The sequence below is a fragment of the Aythya marila genome, assembly GCF_965140915.1.
Source record: "Aythya marila genome assembly, chromosome: 3".
Lineage (NCBI taxonomy): Eukaryota > Metazoa > Chordata > Aves > Anseriformes > Anatidae > Aythya > Aythya marila.
Genome location: NC_139044.1, coordinates 25,971,813 through 25,986,672, shown reverse-complemented (window position 1 = coordinate 25,986,672; position 14,860 = coordinate 25,971,813). Strand labels below are relative to the sequence as shown.

General features: G+C 34.1%; 1 protein-coding gene across 13 annotated transcripts in view; it reads right to left on the bottom strand.

The window, feature by feature from the left end:
- Positions 1-14,860, bottom strand: part of RYR2 (ryanodine receptor 2) — a 413,797-nt gene that overhangs the window by 113,664 nt on the left and 285,273 nt on the right. For all 13 annotated transcript variants that reach the window (XR_014317119.1, XR_014317120.1, XM_082756062.1 and 10 more), the window contains 11 exons: positions 14,293-14,436; positions 11,232-11,505; positions 7,967-8,081; positions 7,256-7,388; positions 5,993-6,096; positions 5,024-5,159; positions 4,168-4,354; positions 3,576-3,681; positions 2,158-2,278; positions 1,287-1,456; positions 66-286 (listed from right to left, as the gene is read on the bottom strand). Coding sequence is in view for 11 of the 13 variants with exons in the window: in XM_082756062.1 (XP_082612188.1) it covers positions 66-286; positions 1,287-1,456; positions 2,158-2,278; positions 3,576-3,681; positions 4,168-4,354; positions 5,024-5,159; positions 5,993-6,096; positions 7,256-7,388; positions 7,967-8,081; positions 11,232-11,505; positions 14,293-14,436 (1,711 nt within the window). In the remaining 2 variants the exon portion in view is untranslated. The remainder of the gene's footprint in view (positions 1-65; positions 287-1,286; positions 1,457-2,157; positions 2,279-3,575; positions 3,682-4,167; positions 4,355-5,023; positions 5,160-5,992; positions 6,097-7,255; positions 7,389-7,966; positions 8,082-11,231; positions 11,506-14,292; positions 14,437-14,860) is intronic.

Here is a 14,860-nt window from a genome sequence, read left to right as displayed (position 1 = left end):
TACTATAATTATCATAGGTCACTTTATCTTTTCACATTCCTGTACAGCCAAGAGTATTTTCTTACCCACAAATAGACAGTAAACACTCTTCAATGGAATCTCGCTGAGCTTTGGTAAGAGAGCAGCCCTTTGATAGTCTGTACACCGTATGTAATAAGGAATCAATGAGGGAAGCATGGTGCTCTGTGCCAGCAAAAAGAGGAGCACATCTGGTCAACAGAGGCAAAACTGCTGTGCAAAGGTATCGATTCAGAGCCAAAGCCATATCCGTAGCACTTAAGGCAGCCTACAAATTAAAGGAGACAAAAATTATATTTGTCTTGTCAGTATTGTTACAAAATAAAGATTTTTTTTCTTTTGTAGCAGTTAAAGAGGGAATTTTTCAGAGCACACAAATGCAGATTTGAAACCTACTGGATGCTGAATGCCTAGTTTCCTTTTCTGCTTCTGTAGTCTTCTCACATATGGCACTTTTTATTGTTGTATGAATGACAATATGACAAAAATCATAAAGTTTGACACTAAATGTAGTCTCTCAAAAACAACAGTTTTCAGAATTATATTAAAGAATGTCAAAGTTCTTTAACAAAACACTCTGAAATCAGGTAGTGATACCAGTGAAGTTTGCATTAGCAAAGCTCAGTATGCTGCCATGTTAAAATCAAGCCCAAGTTCAAAGTGCAATAAATCCTCACCCACTCTTTCTTAAATAAAAACATAACTATTAAAAAAAAAGTTTATATAGAAAGTGAGATAGAGAAATCAAAATTCATGTCTTATCCCTCATATAAGCTAAGTCTGATCTTTCTGGACTAAGCCAACTAAGAAAAATTAGATGGAAAGAAGGCTAACAGGAAAAAAAAAAAAAAAAAGCAATTTTTAGAATGCATTAAAATAAAGTTTTTTTCTGAAAAATGAAGTGGGTGCTCCTAACAATTTTGTGGAGATGAACACTTTCTCTAAATCTCTGGGAAGAGGCTCTCAGTTACATATTTCGTTGGCAGCTAATTTGATTTTCATTCCACAGCAAAAGCTCGGAAGGTCTCCTGGGAAAAGACAATGGATCTTTTATGGATATGGTTATCAAAGGCGACTCTTTATGAAGTAAGCATCATGCTGAAGAATCCCTCTTATCTTCAAATATTCTTGAAGCTAAGAAGTAACAGACAGCTCAGCCAGCATTTGAAAAATGCAGAAGACAACATGAAAAAAATAAATAAATGTTTTCCTGAGGAGCAAAAAATGTTTCAGTGTTAATTCAAATAATAAAAGACTTAAACTCTTACTGTATCTAAAGAAGCAGCAGCACGGAGATCTGGCAGAAAGCCAACTTCAAGAAGGTGAAGAAGGAAATCCTGATCCTCAATTCCATAGACCCTGTCAAGGAACAAAACCATGGCTGCCTTGTGATCTGGGCAAAACCCCGCAGACATGTCAGGTTCCACCACAGTTCCATCTAAAAGATAAAAATAAAACTTCAATGACAAGGATCATCCTTCACCAGCAGATCAGGCAGCCACACTACTTCTTGTCAGAGGTTTTAGTCTGTTATATGCAACCATTTTCCCCATGATTTTATTACAGAAAAGCAACATATTTGTAGTTAACTGAAAAAGAGTGCATAAGGCAAATTCTACCCTGATAGATCCCAAAGTCCCTAGATCCCGAAGATCCCAAATTCCCATAGCTCCCACTACTGCAATGAATTCTGTGTAGGCAGAATTCTATGTATGCCACACCTATAACTTCACCATAGTTGCTGAAGAACAACTCTAGTGTCTTAGTAAGATCTGCTAGAAACAATTAATAGGGTTAGAACACCAAAAGCAAGGATTCCATTATTAAGAAAAGAGAATGTTTTTCTTTTTTAATATTTTAGAGGGAGAACAAAAAAAAAAAAAAAAAAAAAAAAAAAAAAAAAAACACAAAGAATGCATTTGCAGATTTCTTCTTAAAGTTTTGACAGATTTTAATAAAATTATATGAATGTGATTTACATCAGTGAATATAAGTGTACACAGAATTATAATGTATATTATAAATGGTTTAATTTCTAGAACATTTTGAAATATTGGGAGAAGTATAGTTATGAATATATGGTCAAATTACAGAACATAACAATTCAGTGGGGAAAAAACAGTACAATAACCATCTTACCTTTAGCTATGGTCGGCATGTGGAAAGGAATACTAATTACGCCCACCAAATCTTCTAGTGGAATCAAAGACCTTAGAATTGACCTGATTCTAATGGCTTCCCCTTTACCAGCATGGATCAACTAAGGAAAAAAATAAATAAAACATTACACAGGTCTTCTTTTTACCTTGTGTGTTCACATTCAGGAAACTTTGCAAAACATAGATACACAAGAATAACTGCTCTCAAACTCACATTATATTTGGTAACATAAATTTCATATAATCTATTTATTTGCTGTGTTCTGGATGCAAATATGCGAAGTCTAGAAATTCAGAGGTTTTGTTTCTAAATAATATTAAGCCCATTTTCAGAATAAAATGTTAGGTAAAATAGCTAAACAAAGCTTTACATGTAGAAAAAAGGAAAGGGGAAGAGGCAGGGGAGGGAAAGAGATAAGACGGGGAAGGGAGGGGAGGGGAGGAATAGACTGAGATTAAAAAAGCTTTTTTTCATTCCTGGTTGAACAACGACACTTTCAACTACCCCATTTTGTTTTGTTCTAAAAAGGCAGTGAATCAGATAGAAAACAAGATGATGCTTTTATTCAAACTAAACACTTACTCGTACATTGAACTTTATGTATGGCTAGCTCTGTCAAGTTATCCATCTCTGCATGAATCTTGTGCTGATCTGTACTGATTAACATTAATTAGGGGCGATTTTGAAGTGAAGTAAGAAACTGTGAATAAGTAAGTGTAATTTTTGAAGAACAGGAAGGTATTGTGATTTTTAAACTGAACAAATATTTTCAAATATTATTAGCTCTTAGGAAATAAGTGGTAAGTGCTCATTTTTTTATAGGGTCTAACTCTAGGTATCTAATACCTAAACCAGTGACATGTTACCTTTCTTTGAGCAGGTTTATCAATATGAATGAAGATTATGAAATATTGACATGAATATCCATGGACAACACTTATTCTTATGTTTTAAAAGAATTTCCTATAATATTTACACATTAATATGAAATTTAAACAGTCTCTAAATAAGTATACAAATAGAGTAAAACCATGGTTTTAAAAAACATTCTCTACACCATCAAAATAAACAGTAAAATTTGAGAAGTTTCATTGACACAGTATCACAATGGACAATCAAATAATATTTTAACAGAATATTGTTAAAAAACAAATTGCCACAGGAAACAGTAATAAGAAAAGGAATGGAGTAATTCCTTTGAAAAACAACTGAAGAGCTCACAGAAATTCTTGGAAATTAGCAAATGAACACATCATGTACATTGTGATACTACATAGACACAATACTGCTTTAATACCCGATAACATATGTTACTGTGAAAAAGCCAAACAGCAGAACACCAAACAATCAGAAAGACTATGGTTTTACTTTTCAATACATGAAGATGTAAAACTTACATGCATTTCAGGGGCACAACGTCCTAAGAGATCAATCAAAGCAGCATAAAAGGTCATGATTGCATTTCCCATATGAATAGTGTCATCTTCTTGTTCTTCCATTTCACTGTAATTTGTTAATTGTTAAAACATTTAAAAGACAAATGAAATAGAAAACAGTGTTTACATCAGCAATAAAGGATAAACTGCTCATGGATGCTATAGCTTATACATGGTGGCTTCATCATAACCAAAGGACTTTTGACAGACTAACACAGAATAAAATCTGTCCATAAGAGACTGCATTATTACATGACATGACATCTGCATTGTTACAATTTATCTGTCTCATTTTGAATCAGAGGACTGAAACTGAATGGACTAAGAACAAACAGAATTCTAAAGAGGATTTAATATCTAGAGAAAGTCACATAAATCGAAAGCACGGGGACAAAACTATTTGGCAGAAGACCAATCTCTATCTACCCTCCACAGAATCATTTGAAAAATCTAGTTGATAATTTATATGTTAAAATAAACAAGTAATTTCATGACTAGGATCATGAAACATAAATAAAAATGATGGTAAAGCAAGCAATTATACTGCACCTACAGAGTTTTACTAGATCCATTACTTGGCGAAGGTCCATCTCTTGTTGGATCTTCTGATATTTTTATTGCTTCCTCCATGGCAGCAAGTAGACCATTGCCTCCTTCTCCTCTTAGAGCTGGACCAAAACATTCTGGTCGACGAATAAGCAGCCTGACAACAACATTTGCATTCTCCTCCACACTCTCTCCTATCACAAAGAACAAATATCAAGATTTAAGTTTATGCCAAGGAGACTTCTGAAACATAATCAGAAAAAGTTACACTAAACTGCAGAGTGTATGCATAAGTAGATACTTTTAATTCCTAACCTGTTTAAATATCACAACAAAATTGTGTAAACACATAGACATATCCCTCTAGTTATTACTGTAATAAAAGTTATGAAATAGAATATGTGATTTAATTAAAAATTATGAAATACAACTGATTTGTATTTAAAAAAATCATATTCAAGTGGGAGTACTAATGAGGAGACCACCATAGCTGCTAAATACAGACTGGACTGCCTAAACCTTAATCGAATGGGTCTTTGGCTCTGTATCTAGCATGAGTTTTATCTTAAAAAGATTTAGGAGTCTTTGCTCCAAAAGTAGAATCTCAAAGGAGATGTGGCCATTTCAATGATTAAAGATGGATGGAAAAAGAGGGCATAGGCTCCTAGGAGCCTATATGATGTATGAAATAGGCATCTAAATTATTATGTGTATTGCTTAATTCTGCTCTTTCTGCTAACTGTTCTGTAAATTTATGGTATCCTATCAGGTTTGCTTGTAACAGTGTTTTAAATGTCCAATTTAATGCTGGTATTTATTCAAACACTAGAGAAAGTTAAAAACCTGAGAAGCTTCTACACTACCATTGCAGAATACAGCAAAACGAAGAAAATCCAAATATCGCTCTCCTTCAACTGGATTCCATCCAATGTCTGGATAGCCTTTAGAAATCAGCAAAGGGCAACTCTGCAATCCACAACCAGCCAAGTAGCGAACCACCTATCAAGCAAGATAAGAGTAAAAAAAAAAGATGCTTACTATGAAAAACAAGAGAAGTGAAGTTTCAAAGGGAAGCCTCCACATATATTGTCTTGGATTTGGCTTCCACATTCTATTATCCCTGACATAACCAAATCAAATTTTAGGTAAATCAAACTCACCTGCACTGGTACAAGAGATCCCAGTTGCAAGATCTAGCATTTGCTCTTGCTGAATTTTGTGAGGCTAGAGTATGATTCTACTGCTGTTTCTCCAGCTTTTTCAAGTTCCTTTGAACATGTGTTCAGGAGGGCACAAAGATGTGCCCTCCAGCACACTGACAGTTCCACACAATTTACTGACAACACACTCCATCCCATCATCCAAGTCATAAAGGAAAACATTAAACAGTACCCAATGGCACTGCATGAGAATGCAATAATTGTGGAGAATTTGTGTTGATGTAATGTGGTGAAGGGATGACAGGTGAAGCATTTGTAAATTGTCCACCTTTGTTTGTGCTGTGACATGATTTTGGTGTGGAGAACTCTTCTTGTTGATGTATGTAAACTTTGTGAAGGTGATGCGATTAATGTATTTTTTATAATAACTTGATTATTTATATAGTTGCATATTAAAAGTACGGCAGTGTAACTGTGCTATATTATACTTACATATATATCAGATATGTATATCAGATTCTGATAGTCTAAACTTTGGGGTTTAAAATTCCCATGCAGTTCTTATCTTGAATCTTCATTATTCCGTTCTACTTCTTGTGAGCCTGAACAAGACAAATCTTCCCCCTTTCTAGATGGTGTATTAAAAATATGCTTGATAAAATAGCTACAAACCTTCTCCAAATCAGGCTCCCTTAAAGCTAGTGCAAGTTCATTGTTATCCATCACAGATGCTGCTGCAACATCTAAAGGAGTTGATCCTCTCATAGAAGGAGAAGCTGTTAAAATAAAATTTAGTTTCAATAATAAATTCATAAAAACTAACAATTTTATAGCAAGTACAATAATAAAAATATTTGGATATTTTAATTATTTAAATTTGTTTAAAATTATTAGTTTTACTAAATTAATGATTTAATACAAATATTTTTACCACTCAGTTTATAATTATCATGAACTCTATGAAATTTGTCTTTAATAGGAAATCAAAACACAATTTAGAAGTTTAGGCTAGAAACAACCTGTCTAACACATTCCTATTCTCATCACATACCTTGTTTTAAGATCTCATTCTTTACAATATTCTTCACTGAGACAAATTTGCTTTCAGTTAAGGGGATTTTTTTAATGTCCAGAAGAATGGCATTTTATCAAATGTACTGAAATAGGAAATAACTTTCATTTTAAAAGATTAGATCATGAGTTGCTTATTTCTTTTAAAATGGCAGTCAATATAGCATCTGAAAAAGCAAAGATTTTCATACTAACACTCCAAATACATTTTACTTGGGCAGTTTCTCTCCAAAATGATTTTTGGTTTATGCTCCTGTCCCATATCTGTACATTAATAAGGACATTTTGATAATAATAATAATAAACCACTATGATGATTATATAAAATACATATTCTGAAATAAAACTACTATATATATATAGTAACACACCAGACTACCTAACATTTTAAGAAAATTAAGAAAGGTTCATCTCCGGGCATCTGGGCATATATATTCAAGCAAATGAGCTCTGTATACTGAATGGTCTACAGAAGAAAACAGTGGAGCAAGTCTCAGCAGTGAGAAAGAAGCCATAATAAAAGGCTGCCAACACTGATCTACCTCTGCATCAAAATCACAATTTTATTCTGTTTCACAAATAAACTACAAAAAAATTCTCCCTTAATGTACAGGCATACACCACAAAGTGTATACTAAATTACTTCAATTTAATGCTACTGTTATGATTTTGTCTGGAGTTAGCAATAGAGTTAATGATTTTATTTTTTTTTTCACTGGGTAAAGCAGAAACTTCAAGACAAGAACATGGAGGTATGCAGAAAAAAACTGGGGAGGGGTTAGGGGGAAAAGAAAGAGGGAAAAATGCAGAAAAATTTAAGACTTTGTTTTTTGTTTAGTCTCATAAGCCACATACATTACTTACCAAGGCCAACACTGCTATTTTCCAACAAATAGCTAAGATGATCAAACATAGCTTTTTGATTCTGCCTGCTGATGCGGCAAAAATAACATAGGAAACGACAGCAATTTGCCACCATTTTGGGGAAAGTGATTTCCTAAAAAGCAAATAAAAGCAAACTAAAGCTCAGGTTTAACAGGCTTAAAACTTGCAAAAAAAAAAAAATATCTGTAACAGCTGTTTAACATACTAATATTTACACATCATATTCATTGCATCTTGGTATCTGTTAGGTTTCACTCTGAATCCAACGGGGCTTTCTCAGCAAGTAAATAGCTCCTTAAGTTCCACATATTAAATTATAAGCTTGAAAACAAGAGCTGGGTTCACCCATAAATTCTAGATTCAAACATGAATGAATGCAAATATTCAGATTTGCAGTGTGATACTGCATCCGTTTTTGTTTCTAAAAAATCCTAAAAATCCCTTTAAAATCCAATAAGCATATGAACTGTTATTCGGATTTTTTTTTTCTTAATAGCATCTGGAATTATTATGCTAATTCTATCTTCTTCTGGAATGGAAAAATGGATTCTTCTAAAAAATTGATCAAATTCATAAATTAGTAAATGGTTGTGGTCTCTGTACCTCCAATGACTGCTCAGCACCTTACAGGACAAAGCTTTGAAAAGCTATATTTTATTTTTTCTGTCTTCTTACAGTAAATTGCTTTACCTTGGATTCTCCTCCACCAAGCACATTTACCATCACTTCCATGACAGTCTCATGCATGCCTAAAGCTCTCATGAGATTTGGATGTTGGTAAAATACTTTGTTATTCATGATGTCTCTAAAGGAAAACAATAAATAAATAAATAAATAAAATTGATTACAGTTTTATGACCAGTTTACCCATTATCTTATTTGCAAAGCTGATTTGCTGTGTAATTCTTTACCACCTAAGTGATTGATCATCATACAATGTGAAGAATTACATTGGGATCTTCTCTACGCTGAGTCTCTCTTGATATCACTCTGCTTAACCTCCCTGTCCCTCCTCTTCCCCACCCATTACAGCTGTTTTACCTTTTTTATGGACATCACAGAAGACCCTGACCTTTCTTTTCCCATATTAAAGTTATTGCCCTAACAAGACAATAACTAAGCAGAGTATAATGATCTTGTAACTTTATTCCAAATCTAAAAATATTTGATTTTGCTTTTGTCAGAAAAACTGCTGCATTAGGTTAAATTTCAATTCAACTAATCAATATTTTCTGAAAAAACATTCTTTACCAAATATTTTCAGCCTTGTGATATTTGACATCTGCTGTCAAGACCAAGAAAAAGTTATTGTAGAGGTGAGTACATAGATCCAGCTACTGTCATCAGGAACTTTAGTTACATAAATGTTAACTTTAGTTCATGAGTTACAGCTCAGAAGGACACTCTCTTCTACATATTTCAGCTGATTAGATTTGCATACTTGAAAGCTACTCCTGAGGATTAAAATGTCCTATTTTATACAGATGTGATATGTCCAATAAAAATGTGTATTTTAAAAAGTAATTACATTTCTAACAACTGTAGCTAGTCATGAAATCGCTTGCAACCCAGGAAAAAATGTGAAAACAATCAAGTCATGGGAGTAAAGGGCTAGCAAGTCACTACAGGAAATACTGTTGTCAACTGTTCAAATTTCACTGTATGTTTTTTATGACGTAAACCTTCTGCAATTAGGAAAACTTCAGCTTTATAAAAGATGTGAAGAGGACCAATTCATCATTGCATAAGCTACAAATCTACAACAATCAGTAGTACAACAGAATGTATACAGTACATCTGATGTAGCTGACAATATCAGTGTCTGATACCCAGTAACCCAGAAAGATTAACTGCTCCTTTTCCCCAAAGCCTCCAACTACCAAAGATGATAAAGGATGTGCCCTGCCTCCAAAAGCTACCCATGACACATAATCCTTCCTGCAATCACCACATGCTATAGAAAATGACCTCAATGGTGACATTCTGCCAAGTCATCCTAAATTCTTATTTGCCTCCAGCAGCTTTCTTTCATAGGAATAACAAAGTACAGAAAGTCAAAATACCAACCTCAGGGGCTGGCCAGCAATACTACGCTATTTGGGAAAGCACATCCACTTTCAGTGTTCTGTGTAACTGCTTTATGAAATGTGTGCATTATGAAATGTCACACTTCCAGAAAAACTCTTAACAGCATTTCTGAGGAAACTGAGTTTTTAAGCAGGAACAAGTGAATCTTCCATTTCTCAGCTGTAAGAAAGGAATGCTTTCCACCCACAGTAAAAAAACTGGCATTTCTAAATAGGTGCTGGAGCCCAGGTTAGTCTATAAAAGACACAAATGGCACAGCTGGGGAACCTACAAGATAAACAAGACTATGATAGAAGCTAGCAAGAAGGGTGTCAAGAACAGGCAGCAAGAACACTTGCTTAACAGAAAATACCTCTTTTTTCCTTACACCAGATTTTCACGTATCACTAGACTGTTACCATTAAATCAGCCTGACTCACAAAATCTTATCTTTTAACTCGTAGCATAAAATTATGCGGAAAAAAAAATGCTAACAAAAAGAAAGCAGAACATGAAATAAAAAACACTCTAAGTTTGGTTCCCCACCCCCTGCCCCAGGCACAACAATGCCAGAATTTAGTAATTACTCACTCATTTTAGTCTTAGCTTAAATGAAACATAACACAAATTTAAAATACGAAGGTGAATATAGAAATAACATTGTTTTCTGTCTGTTGATAGGTGACTTTCCCCTTCGCTAAAGCCTTAGTGTGAGTACACTGAATATTATAACAGCCATGAAAAATTTATTGAACCTGCTGGCAAGCTATGAAGTAGTTCATAATGGTATTGCAAAATTATTTATACGCATTATTTGGATATTTTAAATTTTCAGTAAGTGGGAAAAAAAAAAAAAAAAAAAAAAAAGGAAAAATATATTTTGCACAACAAAAGCTTCTCTTCCTGCATCCCTGGCATTCCTCATGTAACGCTAGCTCTTGTCATCACTATTGTTGATTGGGGATTTCTAAAACATCATAGCTGGTGTTTAATCTCACCAGATATCTCTCAGATGATAACATTCCTTTGAAAAAAAAAAATCCTCTTTGCTTCTAGAGCTGATCATGATTTCTTTACACCATTTTCTCCAACTGCACCTTCTATTATGCTATATTCTAGTCATATAATTAATGAAAGTAAAACTGGATGAACTACTTGATAGTTCAACGAGTACTGGTTACATTCAGTGCAACTGAAAGATGGCATATGTGCAGACACATGTTTATAAAACTCCATTTGCTGACAGCTAGAAGGGTTTGTATGTGTCAACAGCTGCCAGTTCCTGTATTCATATAAAAATGGACAGCAGCGTTGACAGAAATCTTTACAGCAATAGTATTTAAAACATGGCAACAAAATATATTTTTGTAGTATCTTTTAACTTTACATACGGACCTGAGGTTATAGCATGAAGCTGTGTTAGGGGAGGTTGAATATTAGGAAAAGGTTCTTCACTGAGAGGGTGATTGGGCACTGGAATAGGCTCTCAAGGGAAGTGGTCACAGCCTCGAGCCTGCTGGATTTCAAGTATTTGGACAACACTCTGACAACACTCTCAGCATGTGGTTTGATTTTGGGGTGGTTCTGTGTGTAGCCAGGAGTCAGACTTGATGATTCTTGTGGGTCCCTCCCAACTTGGGATACTCTGGGTCTATGTTTACAACTTTTCTCACAAGAAAAGCGTACAGATGTCACTTGCAACTCTCCAAAACAGGTTCATATAATGCTACAAATGCATACAATGCTTACAACTGAAGATACTATACAACTAGTACCAATGTCTGCATTTACACCCATATAGACTATTCACATTCAAACTTCATGCACAATTTTGATAACCATACAACAAATAACAAAAAATATCTGCACGTTCAGAGATGTTATTTACCCTAATCCACGAATCATAAGTTTCTCTTCCTCTTTTCCCATCCTGACACTGAGCAAGGAACGTATTTGGCCGAGGGATGCCAGAAGATTGATTGTGTCTTCCACAGACACACTATTTATAGTATAGGTCTTTGGCAGGGCTCGAACCAAGCCACCAATACCATCATACTGGCGATGAAGCAGTACAAACATGGCCCTGACTAACTCTGGGTCTTCTATTACTGATTCCTGGGCCCAGCGCACCATTGTGTCTGAAATCAACTGTTGAAGAGTAGCTGTGAAGAAAATACATAAATCACACAATTACCATTAATTACTCATATCTCTGCCAGTAGTTCCTCAGAATGCATTATGCAACATGCATTGTAATGAAATCAATTCTCAAGCACTTTTTCTTTAGTGTTCCTTTAGCAGACTGTCAAAGCAAAGCATAATCAGACACATAATCAGACATATAATCAGTATAATAAAAGCAGAAACATCTCAAAACATTTAAAATTAAAATACAGGAAATATATCTAATATCATAAAAAACTATGAAGACATAGAAGATGCTCACAAACTAGACGGACTTATTTCTACATATTATTTTTAAGATTTTTGCAGGAATTCAGCTCTCAGGGTTTTTCTTACATATTATGAAGTGAGAAAAAATGCGCTGTAGCATATATAAATGCTGTATTACTTATTTATGGGTCTAAGCTGTAATATTCCATTTTGTACATTACAAAATTTGAAATAAGAATTGGAATAAATGGAATAATAAATGGAATAAATGGAATAATTCAATTTATTCAATTACCAAACAACAAAGACCTTCAAAAGAAATAAATGAGAAGACTCCAATCAAATAAACGAGAAATCAGTGTTTGCATAATTTGAACTTATAGCTGATGTTCTGACTGGCAACAATTGCAAGGATTTGGGAAAGTTATGTACATTAAAACACAATAAATGTGTAACGACAGTTAAGATTTGAAACCATGCTTTAGAAAAAGTACTCAAGAACTAACTGTACGCAAAGTATTTGATGAGGACAAGTGAATGCTGTTCTTTTTCCTGCCTGAGGGAACTTCAACTGAGGTTTGCAAAACCTTGCCATATCAATCTGGGACCCTCTCAAGATATCCTGGTAGTTATACATTAGAAAATCCTGCCTTTAGTATTCACCTAGCTAATGAATCAATTTATATCCATGTCAAGAAGACAATAAAGGAAGTTTGATAATTCCTGCTAAAGTTCAACAAACTTCGTGACAAATATTCTGGGGTTAAGATGGTTTATGCAGGGCAAACATCAAAAATATTTTCAGATTAGAAATTTATGTTTTGAGTGTAACACGATTTTGAAATAAACTAGGTGTAATTTCAGTCTAAACTCAAACCATAGAAAAGTGAAAGTACTCAAAGAAAGATACTGACCAAGAAAGGACAGGAGTTTAAAGAAAAGACAGTATTTAACAAAGAAGCTTTTTGCTACAATGTAGTAATACAGAGTAAGGGGAAAACATAAAAAGGAGCACTGTATTTCATTATTGTTGTCCAAACACTGCACTATATATATATTTCCATTGTCATACCACATGGCATTTTTTAGAACAGAAACACTTAAAAAATAAGTAAAAGGGTGAAATTTGTTTGGGCTGATACTTCACAAGGTACTAGGACTGAAACAAATAATAACAAAAAGGGACATGGTATTAAGTTTCCTTTGTTCTTTGTGAAGAATCACATAAGCAGGCTGTTTTCTCCTGTTTCACTAAATGCAATACTATACCCCATTTGCCCATGGGTCTGGCTGTATCTTAGTTGCAATGTAGAACCCAAACAGTCTAGTCATCACTGTAATGACTTGTGTGGGCACTTATTGCCTCTGTTGAGTACAGAACTAGTTCCATATAATACTGTCTTTCTACTAAGACAGAAAAGAGACAAATAGGTTTTGTAGAGCTCTAAGCTTACTACAAGAAAAAAAAAAAAAAAAAAAAGAACTAAGATTCACCACCACATCCTGTATAAACCTAGCCTCTAATTATCTCTGTGATAATGAAATAGTTAAAATCTGCAATGCTAGAAAGCATATTTTTATGACAAAAATATTACTTCTTAACACTAAGCAAACACTAATAGCTGGCAGCTAACTGGTCTTCTCATTATATATGCCATGACGAAAACCTTCTCATCCCATAATGTTAATCACTTACATTATGCAACCAAGTTAAAAGTTCAGCCTCCCTAGGAATTCTGCGTAGTCATTGAAGGAAACCAAGTTTCTACCAAAGTCAGAACATATGAATTATATGTCCCAAAATTAGTTCCTGCTAGTAGGGTAGCCAAATATTCAACCAAAAAATCATTCCAGCTAGTAGCGTAGCAGCATCAGAAATTAAGGCATATGAAAGTGCCACCATAATAAAGGCAACATAAATAAATAAATAAAACAGAATTGACAAGTAGAAAAAGTAAAATTCCATAATCTTTTGGTCCCAAGTACAGAACTTGGATGGCACCAGTAATGATTCTTATCAAGATGGAAAGGAAGAATGTTTCAGAAAAATGACAGAGCAACAATCACACTCGTGGATTTCAGGTTGAGTGGGAAGTCTTTCTCCTTGCAAATTAGGACCCAATTGTGCAGTCTTCTTTCAGCTGGCAACCTTCATGCAAATACTGATTTGAAGCTGCTGCAGCTGGTTTTATGAGAAAATTCTCACAATCAGGACTTTGCTACAATTATTGTCTGCAATAACGCCACAAAAAGCAAGAAACATTTTGTAAAAAATATGACTATAAAAAAGGATCTATTGTGAAAAAGACAGTAGAAGTTTTCCACCACATTCACTGGAGAAGCAAATCTGTCTATCAAAAAATCTTCCTATCGTAAAATGTCATTCCAGCTGAGCTTGTTTTAAGTCAGAGCTATAAACTTTAAAATGTACAGATGTTTTACTAAAAATCCACCTAGTTTGGGGTGAGAATATACAAACAACTTCGTCCCCTGCTTTTTTTTGTTGTTGTTATTCGGAATTAGGATACAATATACTGTGATTTAATATTACTTACAGGATGTCTTAGCATCATCATCAACTGGCTTCTCAGCTTGCTTCTTCTTCAGATACGTAACTTTTTCCATAAGGTATAGGAGGCGACCCCTAATGGTTAAATCACTGCTTCCATCCAAGGTTCCATCTTCATCTAGCTCAATTCCTGAAAACAATAATATACACTAAATAGTAAAAGACTAAAATTAAACAAGTTGCAGCCTTATTTTTCATCATGTATGAACAAACAAACCGAACTATATTGTTCTGCTCTATTCTATCTTTTTTATTCTACGTTAAAAAAAAAAAAAAAAAAAAAAAAAAAAAACTTGATATGTAGCATGCTTAACCAGAAATCTGGGACAATTGCAGATCAGGTACATGTGCAAGGCAGGAAACTGCAGACAAAGGATCATGTAATCTTATTAACTTACTGTATAAATTGTGTAGTATGATACATAAAATACGTAGGTAAATATATTCCTGTGCTCAGATCTCTCAGTATGGATGTTTCCATGCTAACGCTGATTACTTCATGACTTGTTTCAGACATATGAAGCCCAGAACTATATATATAATGCCTACTGACA